Genomic DNA, 15,797 nt, shown 5'->3' with positions numbered 1-15,797 from the left:
CTATAGTCGACAGGATTGATATAACCCGGGACTGTCCTATAGTCGACAGGGTTGATATAACCCGGGACTGTCCTATAGTCGACAGGGTTGATATAGCCCGGGACTGTCCTATAGTCGACAGGGTTGATATAGCTCGGAACTGTCCTATAGTCGACAGGGTTGTTATAGCTCGGGACTGTCCTATAGTCGACAGGGTTGATATAGCCCGGGGCTGTCCTATAGTCCACAGGGTTGATATAGCTCGGAACTGTCCTATAGTCGACAGGGTTGATATAGCCCGGGGCTGTCCTATAGTCGACAGGGTTGATATAGTTCGGGACTGTCCTATAGTCGACAGGGTTGATATAACCCGGGACTGTTCTATAGTCGACAGGGTTGATATAGTTCGGGACTGTCCTATAGTCGACAGGGTTGTTATAGCTCGGGACTGTCCTATAGTCGACAGGGTTGATATAGCTCGGGACTGTCCTATAGTCGACAGGGTTGATATAGCCTGGGACTGTCCTATAGTCGACAGGGTTGATATAGCTCGGGACTGTCCTATAGTCGACAGGGTTGATATAGCTCGGGACTGTCCTATAGTCGACAGGGTTGATATAGCCCGGGACTGTCCTATAGTCGACAGTGTTGATATAACCCGGGACTGTCCTATAGTCGACAGTGTTGATATAGCCCGGGTCTGTCCTATATTCGACAGGGTTGGTATAACCCGGGACTGTCCTATAGTCGACAGAGTTGATATAGCCCGTGAATGTCCTATAGTCGACAGGGTTGGTATAACCCGGGACTGTCCTAAAGACGACAGGGTTGATATAGCCCGGGACTGTCCTATAGACGACAGGGTTGATATAGCCCGGGACTGTCCTATAGTCGACAGGGTTGATATAGCTCGGGACTGTCCTATAGTCGACAGTGTTGATATAACTCGGGACTGTCCTATAGTCGACAGTGTTGATATAACTCGGGACTGTCCTATAGTCGACAGGTTTTATATAGCTCGGGACTGTTCTATAGTCGACAGGGTTGATATAGTTCGGGACTGTCCTATAGTCGACAGGGTTGATATAACCCGGGACTGTTCTATAGTCGACAGGGTTGATATAGTTCGGGACTGTCCTATAGTCGACAGGGTTGATATAACCCGGGACTGTCCTATAGTCGACAGGGTTGATATAGCCCGGGACTGTCCTATAGTCGACATGGGTTGATATAGCCCGGGACTGTCCTATAGTCGACAGGGTTGATATAGCCCGGGACTGTCCTATAGTCGACAGGGTTGATATAGCCCGGGACTGTCCTATAGTCGACAGGGTTGATATAGCTCGGGACTGTCCTATAGACGACAGGGTTGATATAGCCCGGGACTGTCCTATATTCGACAGGGTTGATATAGCTCGGGACTGTCCTATAGTCGACAGGGTTGATATAGCCCGGGACTGTCCTATAGTCGACAGGGTTGATATAGCCCGGGACTGTCCTATAGTCGACAAGGTTGTTATAGCCCGGGACTGTCCTATAGTCGACAGTGTTGATATAGCCCGGGTCTGTCCTATATTCGACAGGGTTGGTATAACCCGGGACTGTCCTATAGTCGACAGAGTTGATATAGCCCGGGAATGTCCTATAGTCGACAGGGTTGGTATAACCCGGGACTGTCCTAAAGACGACAGGGTTGATATAGCCCGGGACTGTCCTATAGACGACAGGGTTGTTATAGCCCGGGACTGTCCTATAGACGACAGGGTTGATATAGCCCGGGACTGTCCTATAGTCGACAGGGTTGATATAGCTCGGGACTGTCCTATAGTCGACAGTGTTGATATAACTCGGGACTATCCTATAGTCGACAGTGTTGATATAACTCGGGACTGTCCTATAGTCGACAGGTTTTACATAGCTCGGGACTGTTCTATAGTCGACAGGGTTGATATAGTTCGGGACTGTCCTATAGTCGACAGGGTTGATATAACCCGGGACTGTTCTATAGTCGACAGGGTTGATATAGTTCGGGACTGTCCTATAGTCGACAGGGTTGATATAACCCGGGACTGTCCTATAGTCGACAGGGTTGATATAGCCCGGGACTGTCCTATAGTCGACATGGGTTGATATAGCCCGGGACTGTCCTATAGTCGACAGGGTTGATATAGCCCGGGACTGTCCTATAGTCGACAGGGTTGATATAGCCCGGGACTGTCCTATAGTCGACAGGGTTGATATAGCTCGGGACTGTCCTATAGACGACAGGGTTGATATAGCCCGGGACTGTCCTATATTCGACAGGGTTGATATAGCTCGGGACTGTCCTATAGTCGACAGGGTTGATATAGCCCGGGACTGTCCTATAGTCGACAGGGTTGATATAGCCCGGGACTGTCCTATAGTCGACAAGGTTGTTATAGCCCGGGACTGTCCTATAGTCGACAGGGTTGATATAGCCCGGGACTGTCCTATAGTCGACAGGATTGTTATAGCCCGGGACTGTCCTATAGACGACAGGGTTGTTATAGCTCGGGACTGTCCTATAGTCGACAGGGTTGACATAGCCCGGGACTGTCCTATAGTCGACAGGGTTGATATAGCCCGGGACTGTCCTATAGTCGACAGGTTTGATATAGCTCGGGACTGTCCTATAGTCGACAGGGTTGATATAGCCCGGGACTGTCCTATAGTCGACAGGGTTGATATAGCTCGGGACTGTCCTATATTCGACAGGGTTGATATAGCCCGGGACTGTCCTATATTCGACAGGGTTGATATAGCTCGGGACTGTCCTATAGTCGACAGGGTTGATATAGCCCGGGACTGTCCTATAGTCGACAGGGTTGATATGGCCCGGGACTGTCCTATAGTCGACAAGGTTGTTATAGCCCGGGACTGTCCTATAGTCGACAGGGTTGATATAGCCCGGGACTGTCCTATAGTCGACAGGATTGTTATAGCCCGGGACTGTCCTATAGACGACAGGGTTGTTATAGCTCGGGACTGTCCTATAGTCGACAGGGTTGACATAGCCCGGGACTGTCCTATAGTCGACAGGGTTGATATAGCCCGGGACTGTCCTATAGTCGACAGGTTTGATATAGCTCGGGACTGTCCTATAGTCGACAGGGTTGATATAGCCCGGGACTGTCCTATAGTCGACAGGGTTGATATAGCTCGGGACTGTCCTATAGTCGACAGGGTTGTTATAGCTCGGAACTGTCCTATAGTCGACAGGGTTGATATAGCCCGGGACTGTCCTATAGTCGACAGGGTTGATATAGCTCGGGACTGTCCTATAGTCGACAGGGTTGATATAGCCCGGGACTGTCCTATAGTTGACAGGGTTGATGTAACCCGGGACTGTCCTATAGTCGACAGGGTTGATATAGCTCGGGACTGTCCTATAGTCGACAGGGTTGATATAGCCCGGGACTGTCCTATAGTCGACAGGGTTGTTATAGCTCGGAACTGTCCTATAGTCGACAGGGTTGTTATAGCTCGGGACTGTCCTATAGTCGACAGGGTTGATATAGTCCGGGACTGTCCTATAGTCGACAGGGTTGATATAGCCCGGGACTGTCCTATAGTCGACAGGGTTGATATAGCCCGGGACTGTCCTATAGTCGACAGGGTTGATATAGTCCGGGACTGTCCTACAGTCGACAGGGTTGATATAGCCCGGGACTGTCCTATAGTCGACAGGGTTTATATAGCCCGGGACTGTCCTATAGTCGACAGGGTTGATATAGCCCGGGACTGTCCTATAGTCGACAGGGTTGATATAGTCCGGGACTTTCCTGTAGTCTACAGGGTTGATATAGCCCTGGACTGTCCTATAGTCGACAGGGTTGATATAGCCCGGGACTGTCCTATAGTCGACAGGGTTGATATAGCCCGGGACTGTCCTATAGTCGACAGAGTTGATATAGCCCGGGACTGTCCTATAGTCGACAGGGTTGATATAGCCCGGGACTGTCCTATAGTCGACAGGGTTGATATAGCCCGGGACTGTCCTATAGTCGACAGGGTTGATATAATCCGGAACTGTCCTATAGTCGACAGGGTTGATATAACCCGGGACTGTCCTATAGTCGACAGCGTTGATATAGTCCGGGATTGTCCTATAGTCGACAGGGTTGATATTGCCCTGGGCTGTCCTATAGTCGACAGTGTTTATATAACTCGGGACTGTCCTATAGTCGACAGGGTTGATATAGCCCGGGGTTGTCCTATAGTCGACAGGGTTGATATAGCTCGGGACTGTCCTATAGTCGACAGGGTTGATATAGCTCGGGACTGTCCTATAGTCCACAGGGTTGATATAGCCCGGGACTGTCCTATAGTCGACAGGGTTGATATAGCTCGGGACTGTCCTATAGTCGACAGGGTTGATATAGCTCGGAACTGTCCTATAGTCGACAAGGTTTTTATAGCTCGGGACTGTCCTATAGTCGACAGGGTTGATATAGCCCGGGACTGTCCTATAGTCGACAGGGTTGTTATAGCCCGGGACTGTCCTATAGTCGACAGGGTTGATATAGTCCGGGACTGTCCTATAGTCGACAGGGTTGATATAGCTCGGGACTGTCCTATAGTCGACAGGGTTGATATAGTCCGGGACTGTCCTATAGTCGACAGGGTTGATATAGCTCGGGACTGTCCTATAGTCGACAGGGTTGTTATAGCCCGGGACTGTCCTATAGTCGACAGGATTGATATAACCCGGGACTGTCCTATAGTCGACAGGGTTGATATAACCCGGGACTGTCCTATAGTCGACAGGGTTGATATAGCCCGGAACTGTCCTATAGTCGACAGGGTAGACATAGTTCGGGACTGTCCTATAGTCGACAGGGTTGATATAGCTCGGGACTGTCCTATAGTCGACAGGGTTGATATAGCTCGGGACTGTCCTATAGTCGACAGGGTTGTTATAGCTCTGGACTGTCCTCCTATAGTTATTTTTTATCATGGGACTGTTCACATTTCCAATGACTAATAATTGCTATGTACTTCCCGGTAACACAAAAATCCATTGTCCCGATGCATCCGATCAGCGAGGAGTTTATCATACAAAACATTGATGTTAATATGTGTGTCATTTAGGTTTCGACGAGAACGTCGCAGTGCCACTCAACAGACGACACCGTTATTGATGTTTTGTGTAGTATTTACCAGATTCTGGTAGCAGCTGAGTACTGCCTCGAGAAACCCACTTAATTCAAAACATATTCATCAAAGACAGTTAGTGGCTCTCTAGTATTCTGGCACGCGTGTGCATGATGATATTGTCTTCGGCAAACAAGAAGTTGCTCCAAATATTGTTGTATAAACATATCAATGGCCAACACCACCACGCGCAACACCCAACTCGACATCGAGGACGCCACGAGGGTGTTTCTCTTTAACGATCAGGAAATATGTCTTGATTTAAAACCACAAACTCTGTCCTGTAAAATAAACCGTACATTCTAGGTTTGCCTTTAATGTCAGACCAACAATCGCTGTCCGTTACGTTCACACTGACATCAATGTGCTGAACACAATACACCGGAAGCGGTACCAACACTAACATCCGGTGTCCGGAAGGTGTCTTTCTTTACGAACCGGAAGTTTTCTCCCTTCCTATTGATGCCAGACGTGATGGATAGTCTCCCTTTTTACATCCGGTTCCCTCGGGTTTAGAAATTTAAGTGTCACACATTCATGCGGTAAGCTATATACATGTCACTTGATCCTAAAAGAATTATTCTTATCCCTGAGTACTAACGGAATGACAGACAAGAAAATCTTTTTTCTGTATTTTAACAGAACTGTGACGTACTCACACTGACTGTTCATGGTAATTTATATTCAAAATTATGGTAATGGAATGCTAAGTCAATCAGTCCGCTTGTTCGTTTGTCACCCTTCCACCCCCACCCCACCCCCACCTATCCCATCCACCCCCCACCCCACCTCTATCCCCCCACCCAAATCAGTTTGCCAGTCAACAATCAATCAACCAATCATATGAGTCTACTAATCGTGTCTCAATGACAAAGTTTCCAACACATCTTTATGATATAAACAGCTTTATCCGTGATTTCGTCAGTCCCTGGGTCATACATGTAGTTACGTGGTCAGTAAGAGAGCCGGAAAGCCAATACCAGGTAGGAACTAGGTCTCGCTGTATACCTGTATACCGTCAGATGGAATTCTTATTGATGTATTGATTGACTACTACGTATGTCAGTGTTGTTACGTTTCCAAACTCCGCACCGCACCTTCGTGTATACACAAACACGACCGTATGCCGTCATTCAGACCGAAATCGCATGCATTCTGCTTAGTAAGGAAATCATTTCGAAAGTTTATCTTATCTTAAAAATCCGATCGAAAGTAATCACATAAAATATGCAAACTAGAGGCGTTTGTATCGGCATCTACGCCAATCACTCTGTTCTGCTGCATGTATCAAGTAGGCTCATAGCCAAGCGTTCACTTGATCCGGATGAGATCAATAGAGCTCGCTGACGCAACGCTTGTATTCTGCCTCCCGCGATACATATCCGCAGGGATGCTACTTAAAATGCTGCAGGCTGTGATGAGAGTTGCCTATTTCCCCCGTACACGCCAGATCCTTTCCCAGTCTTGTTGCTCTATGTACACAATATTGTCAGTGGTTCTGAGTGACATTGAGGTAATCCTTCATTATCTGTTGTTTAATATTGCAATTGATACCAAAACTGGAGTCCAGTGTGGATGGTGTCTTCGACCTTTTTATCAGCGTGGCAAGCATGACGTACCCACTAACCTTTCCGAGAGGTCGAATGGACACTGATGTGTTGTCACTACACTTACATATCGGAGTTTTCTCATCTAATTACTTAAAAAAGGGAGGACATCTATAATTCGACTCTTACACGTGATATCACTCTTATACAGGGGAGATAACTCTTATACAGGGGAGATCACTTTTATACAGGGGAGATCACTCTTATACTGGGGAGATCACTCAATATAGGGGAGATAAATCAATACAGGGGAGATCACTCTTATACAGGGGAGGTCACTCAATATAGGGGAGATCACACTTATACAGGGGAGATCACTCTTATACTGGGGAGATCCCTCAATACAGGGGAGATCACTCTTATACTGGGGAGATCACTCAATATAGGGGAGATAAATCAATACAGGGGAGATCACTCAATACAGGGGAGATAAATCAATATAGGGGAGATCACTATTATACAGGGGAGATAAATCAATATAGGGGAGATCACTCTTAAACAGGGGAGATCACTCTTATACAGGGGAGATCACTCTTATACAGGGGAGATCGCTCTTATACAGGGGAGATCACTAAATACAGGGGAGATCACTCTTATATAGGGGAGATCACTCAATACAGGGGAGATCACTCTTATACAGGGGAGATCGCTCTTATACAGGAAAGGTCACTCAATACAGGGGAGATCACCCTTATACAGGGGAGGTCACTCAATACAGGGGAGATCACTCTTATACAGGGGAGATCGCTCTTATACAGGGGAGATCGCTCTTATACAGGGGAGATCACTCAATACAGGGGAGATCACCCTTATACAGGAGAGGTCACTCAATACAGGGGAGATCACTCTTATACAGGGGAGATCGCTCTTATACAGGAGAGATCACTATTATACAGGTGAGATCACCCTTATACAGGGGAGGTCACTCTGATACAGGGGAGGTCACTCTGATACAGGAGAGGTCACTCAATACAGGGGAGGTCACTCTGATACAGGGGAGGTCACTCTGATACAGGAGAGGTCACTCAATACAGGGGAGGTCACCCTTATACAGGGGAGGTCACTCTTATACAGGGGAGGTCACTCTTATACAGGTGAGATCACCCTTATACAGGGGAGGTCACTCTGATACAGGGGAGATCACTCTTATACAGGGGAGATCACTCAATACAGGGGAGATCACTCAATACAGGGGAGATCACCCTTATACAGGGGAGGTCACTCTTATACAGGGGAGGTCACTCTTATACAGGGGAGATCACTCTTATACAGGGGAGATCACCCTTATACAGGGGAGGTCACCCTTATACAGGGGAGATCACTCTGATACAGGGGAGGTCACTCTTATACAGGGGAGATCACTCTTATACAGGTGAGATCACCCTTATACAGGGGAGGTCACTCTGATACAGGGGAGGTCACTCTTATACTGGGGAGGTCACTCTTATACAGGGGAGATCACTCTTATACAGGGGAGATCACCCTTATACAGGGGAGGTCACTCTGATACAGGGGAGGTCACTCTGATACAGTGGAGGTCACTCTGATACAGGGGAGATCGCTCTTATACAGGGGAGATCACTCAATACAGGGGAGATCACTCTTATACAGGGGAGATCGCTCTTATACAGGGGAGATCACTCTTATACAGGGGAGATCACCCTTATACAGGGGAGATCACCCTTATACAGGGGAGATCTAAATGGCTGGAATATAAGGCCCGACAAGTTTACCACAAAGAGAACATCCAATTGGCTGGAATATAAAGCCGGACAGGTTTACCACAAAGAGAACATCTAACTGGCTGGAATAATACGAGGCCAGACGGAAAGGAAAAATAACCTTGCTAGTTTAAAAAAAAATATGGATGTGTTTTCCCATTTAAAAATGAAAAATAAATTGGCTATTTCAATACGAGGAGGAAATGCTTACGCATGCGTAAATGTGTAACCGGAAATCGGACACGCTCGGGACACATTTTAGCGTTATTCTACTCCGTGTAAACGGTCCCCATTGACAATATAGGTACAAAGTGCTGAAACACAAAACTAAAACGCTATCATCTAAGCCAAGAGGTCTTTGTGAAATAAACTGGAAAGGAAATCCACGATTCGTCCTAAATCCAATCAAAACGAAGCAGAGCATGACTTCATTAATCAGTTAGTACAAGATGTAGTTACAGATGTTTTGTCGCAGACGATAGTCTCGCGGAAACAATGACCAACGAAATGGTTTCTCAGTAAATGGATAGCTATCGAATAATCGATAGATTTTCAGTTCCGCACTAGATATATTTATAGACAGAAGGAGTTAACATGTAACTAAGTATGCTTCCTACTATGTACCTCTTTAAAAGAATGGTCTAAACCGAAACAAATCGTCTATATGGTGTTTTATATTTTAATGTCATTAATGCCATGCCGCCCGATGATGGTGTTTCAGGCCCCGTCCTATGTCGGTAATTCATGCCCGTCTGATGTCAGTAATTAATGTCCGTCCTATGTCGGTAATTCATACCTGTCCTATGTCAGTAATTTATGCCCGTCTTATGTCAGTAATTCGTGCCCTTCCTATGTCAGTAATTAATGCCCGTCCTATGTCAGTAATTCATGCCCGTCCTATGTCAGTAAATCATGCCCGTCCTATGTCAGTAATTCATGCCCGTCCGATGTCGGTGATTTAGGTCCCGTCCGATATCGGTAATTCAGGCCCGTCTGATATCGGTAAATCATGCCCCGTCCTATGTTGGTAATTGATACCCGTCCTATGTCAGTAATTTATGCCCGTCTTATGTCAGTAATCCGTGCCCGTCCTATGTCAGTAATTCATGCTCGTCCTATGTCAGTAATTCATGCCCGTCCTATGTCAGTAAATCATGCCCGTTCTATGTCAGTAATTTATGCTCGTCTTATGTCAGTAATTCGTGCCCGTCCTATGTCAGTAATTCATGCTCGTCCTATGGCAGTAATTCATGCCCGTTCTATGTCAGTAAATCATGCCCGTTCTTATCAGTAATTCATGCCCGTCCTATGTCAGTAAATCATGCCCGTCCTATGTCAGTAATTCATGCCCGTCCTATGTCAGTAAATCATGCCCGTCCTATGTCAGTAAGTCATGCCTGTCCTATGTTGGTAATACAGATTTTGGTAGTGATGACGTTCGCTGTATCGTGTCCTTAATTTGTGTATCAGAACAATTTAGATGTACGATGTGTCTGCACACTACTCTTAATAAAAATAACCAATTAGATCCAAAGGAATGCAGGCATGAATTTCAAATAACGCATCAATTTTGAAATACAAAAAAAAAATCTGCCTATAGGTCTTCATAATTCATTTTCCAATATATCCCAATATATAGATTCACATACATCCGTGATTCGAAATCAGCAAAATAAATCTGGTGTTTAATTATCCATTGCCTTTTCCCATGAGGTTTTCATTCATCACAAGTTTTCTTCTAGAACACATCTTGAGCATGCGCAGGGAGTCAGTCTGCAAGGGGATAGGTGAATCGTAATAAGATGTTTGACGCAGCGCTGTAGCTGTACTTGGATTATAGTCGTGTACCCGGCTAATCTCAATAAATCATTTATTACATTTTTTCAGATAAATAAACATCAATCGGATTAAAAATATACCTGTACACCTTTTCTCCTCGACAATAAACACCACGAGCGAACAACATCCCGTCTGATTTACATCATAATGCTCTAAAAATGAAGGTCAATGAAGGACAGAAACCAAGAAGACACTATGACCGATGCGATCAACGGAAAATGTACCATATTATAAACCATACATTAATTTTAAAGAACACTAAATTCTATCTTTAACCCGGGATTGTACACGAAGTTGCGCGCACAAAAATACCACGTGAATAATTACTAGGTGATAACCGTAAAACTTCTTGGTAAATTTGGTTTGTAATGGACCTAAGGTTTATTTTTGCCACCTGATTGTAGCGGGATAAAACCATCCTCTATTCTAAAAACAACACCAAACTAGCTGACCCGGCAGGTTTTCAACGTCAAATTAAGAAGGTTTTACTTCATTTTTTTTCTGACTGAACTAAATCTTATATGGAGTACCCATGTAGATACATTTATTGTAGATCCGAATCATAATATTGTCTATGTCATAAAAACATCTAGTATTCCAAATATTAGCAAACTTTTACTCACCATTGAGCACCGAAGCGCCCCCTTTCCGCCATCACCGCGTCATACGATTTAGGTTGAATCCCCCGGACTTCCTTCTCTTGCAATAAGAGCGTCTTTCTTTTTCAAGAAAGGCGAAGTGCGATAGAAGTACATAGTTGTGAACTATACGGAGGCATATTTCGTCATAGGACAAGGGGTCATAGAATATAAACCTAAAATAAAAGTGTGAGAATGATTGACTTTCTGATCGACAATATAATGTTAAGTTTTATGACGAGATCTTCAAACACACTACTGGCATACCCATAGGAACAAACTGTGCCCCTCTGTTGGCCGAGTTGTTTTTGTTTATATAGCAACTGATTATATTGAAGAGCTTATCAGATCAGGTAAAAGAGGCTTTGCAAAGTCCTCCAATTTCACCTTTTGATATACATTAATAAATGTATTGACGACGTGCTATTTTTAAATAACAAAACCAATGTCGATCAGATGTACCCTGCAGAACTTGAAATTAATGAAACTACAGACTCCCAATTGTTACATTTCTAGATCGCAACATTCCTGTACCTTCTACTAAAGATTTTTATACGTCCCAGTTGATTCAACATTGTAGGACGTAATGTATTTCCACTATAACGATTTCCGTGACGGATGTCAACTTCTGATGGAGATAATAACAACACAAGGTTTCGTGGGTGATTTGACCTAAATTTGTATGACTGGTGCCGTTGATAAAGAAGACGCTACTCTTGCGGAACACCTGGAAGTGTTAGAAGTATTCTTGTACTTTTCAATGTTTAATTAACTGTAAGTTGAAATTATTGTTTCGTTATTTTGTCGTTCTTCGGTGTTTTGTTGAGCATCCATCCCTTCCGTCTTTCAAAATGTTTCCCATATCCTGCTATTGAAACAGTGACTTTTTGTAGTCTGATAACATGGTGTTATCTTTTTGATGACAGGTGTCAGAAATCCTTCCTTCTTGATTGGAGTATTTAGGGGCAACTTCAATTGGGACTCGAGTTGAGATTCGACTTACTCTTATAACAATCGATCATCCAGAGTTTAGACTATAGTGACGTCATATGACCCGACTCCATCAACCAATGCCCGACCCTGGGTTAGAAGAGTTCCGACAACAACTATGCTTCATTTGCACATGCGTCACCATTTAGGAGCACGGCAATGATTGGTTGTTATTTATACGCATATGTAATCAAATTAGAAGGAACAGCCTGACTATAGTAAATAGTTGACTCTCGAGTCCCAACAGAAGTCGCCCTTGGATACGTACGAGGACATTTCGTTTCCCTGCGAAGACTTGGGAGACTTCGGTTGGCATTGTCTCCAGGGCATTATTCCTTCTGCTGTTGTTTTGATGTTATGGTCTCTTTTTTACTCAAATGTCGCAGCTGCTCCATTTGTTATTGTATCTTTATTATGTAGCGGCGTTGGCTTGTGTCTTCCGAAGGGGGTGCAGACATGATCGTGTTATTTTTGGGTCAATTTCATCTACTGTAGGGTGATCAGGTGGCACAGGGTAACACCCTTGCCTTTCACCTAGGCGGCTGGGGTTCGATTCCCCGATCGGGCACATAAAGGTATGGGGTCACTAGCCTGACCACGTGGGTTTTCTCCCCTGGTTTCTCAGGTTTCCTCCCACAGTAAGACTCCTCGCGTGGTTCCATCCGGACCAACAAGAGTGATTTATATAGGTTGATATACAAATGTAACTTGCTTCGTAATTGGAAAAAAATGCTTGCTTTCCTGTCGTCAGAATATGGTGTTGGTCATGGAATCTGTCTTGAGTTGGCCCCGAGTTTCGTCTCATTCTGTAATATTGTTTAAAGTTTTGATACGTTTACTTAACAGACCTATTGTTTTGAACTCGATACCCATCAGCCTTTTACCTCCATCTGAGAAGGCTATGGGGCCAGTGTCGGTACGCCCACAGGGACACGTTACAATAATAATGTATACATGAAATGATTGAAAATGTATGTTGGTCAGTATAAACATAACACACCCTCGTCATCACAAATCCTCGTCATCACACACCGTCGTCATTACACGGCCTCGTCATCACACACCCTCGTCATTACACGGCCTCGTCATCACACGGCCTCGTCATCACACACCCTCGTCATTACACGGCCTCGTCATTACACGGCCTCGTCATTACACGCCCTCGTCATCACATACCCTCGTCATCACACACCCTCGTCATCACACACCCTCGTCATTACACGGCCTCGTCATTACACACCCTTGTCATTACACACCCTCGTCACCACACACCCTCATCATTACACACCCTCGTCACCACACACCCTCGTCATTACACACCCTCGTCACCACACACCCTCATCATTACACACCCTCGTCACCACACACCCTCGTCATTACACACCCTCGTCACCACACACCCTCATCATTACACACCCTCGTCACCACACACCCTCGTCATTACACACCCTCGTCATCACACACCCTCATCATTACTCACCCTCGTCACCACACACCCTCGTCATCACACGGCCTCATCATTACACACCATCGTCACCACACACCCTCATCATTACACACCCTCGTCACCACACACCCTCGTCACCACACACCCTCGTCATTACACACCCTCGTCATCACATACCCTCGTCATCACACGGCCTCGTCATCACAAACCCTCGTCATAACACACTCGTCATCACACACCCTCGTCATCACACGGCCTCGTCATCACACGGCCTCGTCATTACACACCCTCGTCATTACACACCCTCGTCATCACATACCCTCGTCACCACACACCCTCGTCACCACACACCCTCGTCATTACACGGCCTCGTCATCACACGGCCTCGTCATCACAAACCCTCGTCATTACACACCCTCGTCATCACACGGCCTCGTCATCACACGGCCTCGTCATCACACGGCCTCGTCATTACACGGCCTCATCATTACACACCCTCGTCACCACACACCCTCATCATTACACACCCTCGTCACCACACACCCTCGTCATTACACACCCTCGTCATCACACACCCTCGTCATCACATACCCTCGTCACCACACACCCTCGTCACCACACACCATCGTCACCACACACCCTCGTCATCACACGGCCTCATCTCTGCAAATTTGCAAATGGGTTACAGTTATAAATGACTTCCTTTATGCTCACTGTCATTCTCGTATCTTCTATTTCACGTCACGTGACTAATCAATTATCTTTCCACGTGATGTACTTCCGTATAAATTATAAATTTAGACAAATAGTTGATCTCAGCGCATAGTGTACAGAATTCATTAACATGATATAATTTCATATACAGAAAATAGTGTATTACGGAATAATTACGAGTAGATCTACTACTGTAGTTCAGATAAATTACATGAATAAAAAAGTCCTCGGAGAATTGAGTACAGAGAGACGGGTGAGAGTACAGAGAGACGGACGAGAGTACAGAGAGACAGACGAGAGTACAGAGAGACGGGTGAGAGTACAAAGAGACAGACGAAAGTACAGAGAGACGGACGAGAGTACAGAAAGACGGACGAGAGTACAGAAAGACGGACGAGAGTACAGAGAGACGGACGAGAGTACAGAGAGACGGACGAGAGTACAGAGAGACAGACGAGAGTACAGAGAGACGGACGAGAGTACAGAGAGACGGACGAGAGTACAGAGAAACGGACGAGAGTACAGAGAGACGGACGAGAGTACAGAAAGACGGACGAGAGTACAGAGAGACGGGTGAGAGTACAGAGACGAGTGATAGTACAGAGAGACGGACGAGAGTACAGAGAGACGGATGAGAGTACAGAGAGACGGACGAGAGTACAGAGAGACGGGTGAGAGTACAGAGAGACGGACGAGAGTACAGAGAGACGGACGAGAGTAAAGAGAGACGGGTGAGAGTACAGAGAGACGGACGAGAGTACAGAGAGACGGACGAGAGTACAGAGAGACGGGTGAGAGTACAGAGAGACGGGTGAGAGTACAGAGGGACAGAAGAGAGTACAGAGAGACAGACGAGAGTATAGATAGGCAGACGAGAGTACAGAGAGACAGACGAGAGTATATATAGGCAGACGAGAGTACAGAGAGACAGACGAGAATATAGATAGGCAGACGAGAGTACAGAGAGACAGACGAGAGTATAGATAGACAGACGAGAGTACAGAGACAGACGAGAGTATAGATAGGCAGACGAGAGTACATAGAGACAGAAGAGCGTACAGAGAGACGGACGAGAGTACAGAGAGACAGAAGAGAGTACAGAGAGACGGACGAGAGTACAGAGAGACGGGTGAGAGTATAGATAGACAGACGAGAGTACAGAGAGACGGACGAGAGTACAGAGAGACGGGTGAGAGTACAGAGAGACGGACGAGAGTACAGAGACGGACGAGAGTACAGAGAGACAGAAGAGGGTACAGAGAGACAGAAGAGAGTACAGAGAGACGGACGAGAGTACAGAGAGACAGATGAGAGTATAGATAGACAGACGAGAGTACAGAGAGACAGACGAGAGTATAGATAGACAGACGAGAGTACAGAGAGACAGACGAGAGTACAGAGAGACGGGCGAGAGTACAGAGAGCAACAACACGCTGACAACATCGGACGTAAACGAACTCCTCTGAATGACGAAGTCGCCACACGATAGGCAGATTTTAGGTTTCTCCACACAATTCATGTGACACGACATTTTCTAATGAAAATGAAGTACCGTCACTCATTTGAAGCAGATATGATTCATCGATGTTGCTTACACAACATTCTTTTCCGCGTCCCCACTCTGCCAATAAAGACTCAATATAACAATCAAATCGAAAGTATTCTCCTTACTTCTTGAATAATTAAA

The 15,797-nt window shown here is 45.8% G+C and overlaps 1 protein-coding gene across 1 annotated transcript in view; it reads left to right on the top strand.

Annotated features, from left to right (window-relative positions):
* The window catches only part of LOC117324624 (sporozoite surface protein 2-like), a 33,580-nt gene extending 18,795 nt beyond the window's left edge, over positions 1 to 14,785 (top strand). Inside the window, exon 2 of the mRNA XM_033880546.1 lies at positions 14,335 to 14,785. Coding sequence (XP_033736437.1) covers positions 14,335 to 14,785 — 451 coding nt within the window. The remainder of the gene's footprint in view (positions 1 to 14,334) is intronic.
* Positions 14,786 to 15,797: the final 1,012 nt, after the last annotated feature.

Source organism: Pecten maximus, chromosome 3 (genome assembly GCF_902652985.1).
Source record: "Pecten maximus chromosome 3, xPecMax1.1, whole genome shotgun sequence".
In the NCBI taxonomy this organism is placed as follows: Eukaryota; Metazoa; Mollusca; class Bivalvia; order Pectinida; family Pectinidae; genus Pecten; species Pecten maximus.
This window is presented reverse-complemented; position numbering and strand designations above follow the sequence as displayed.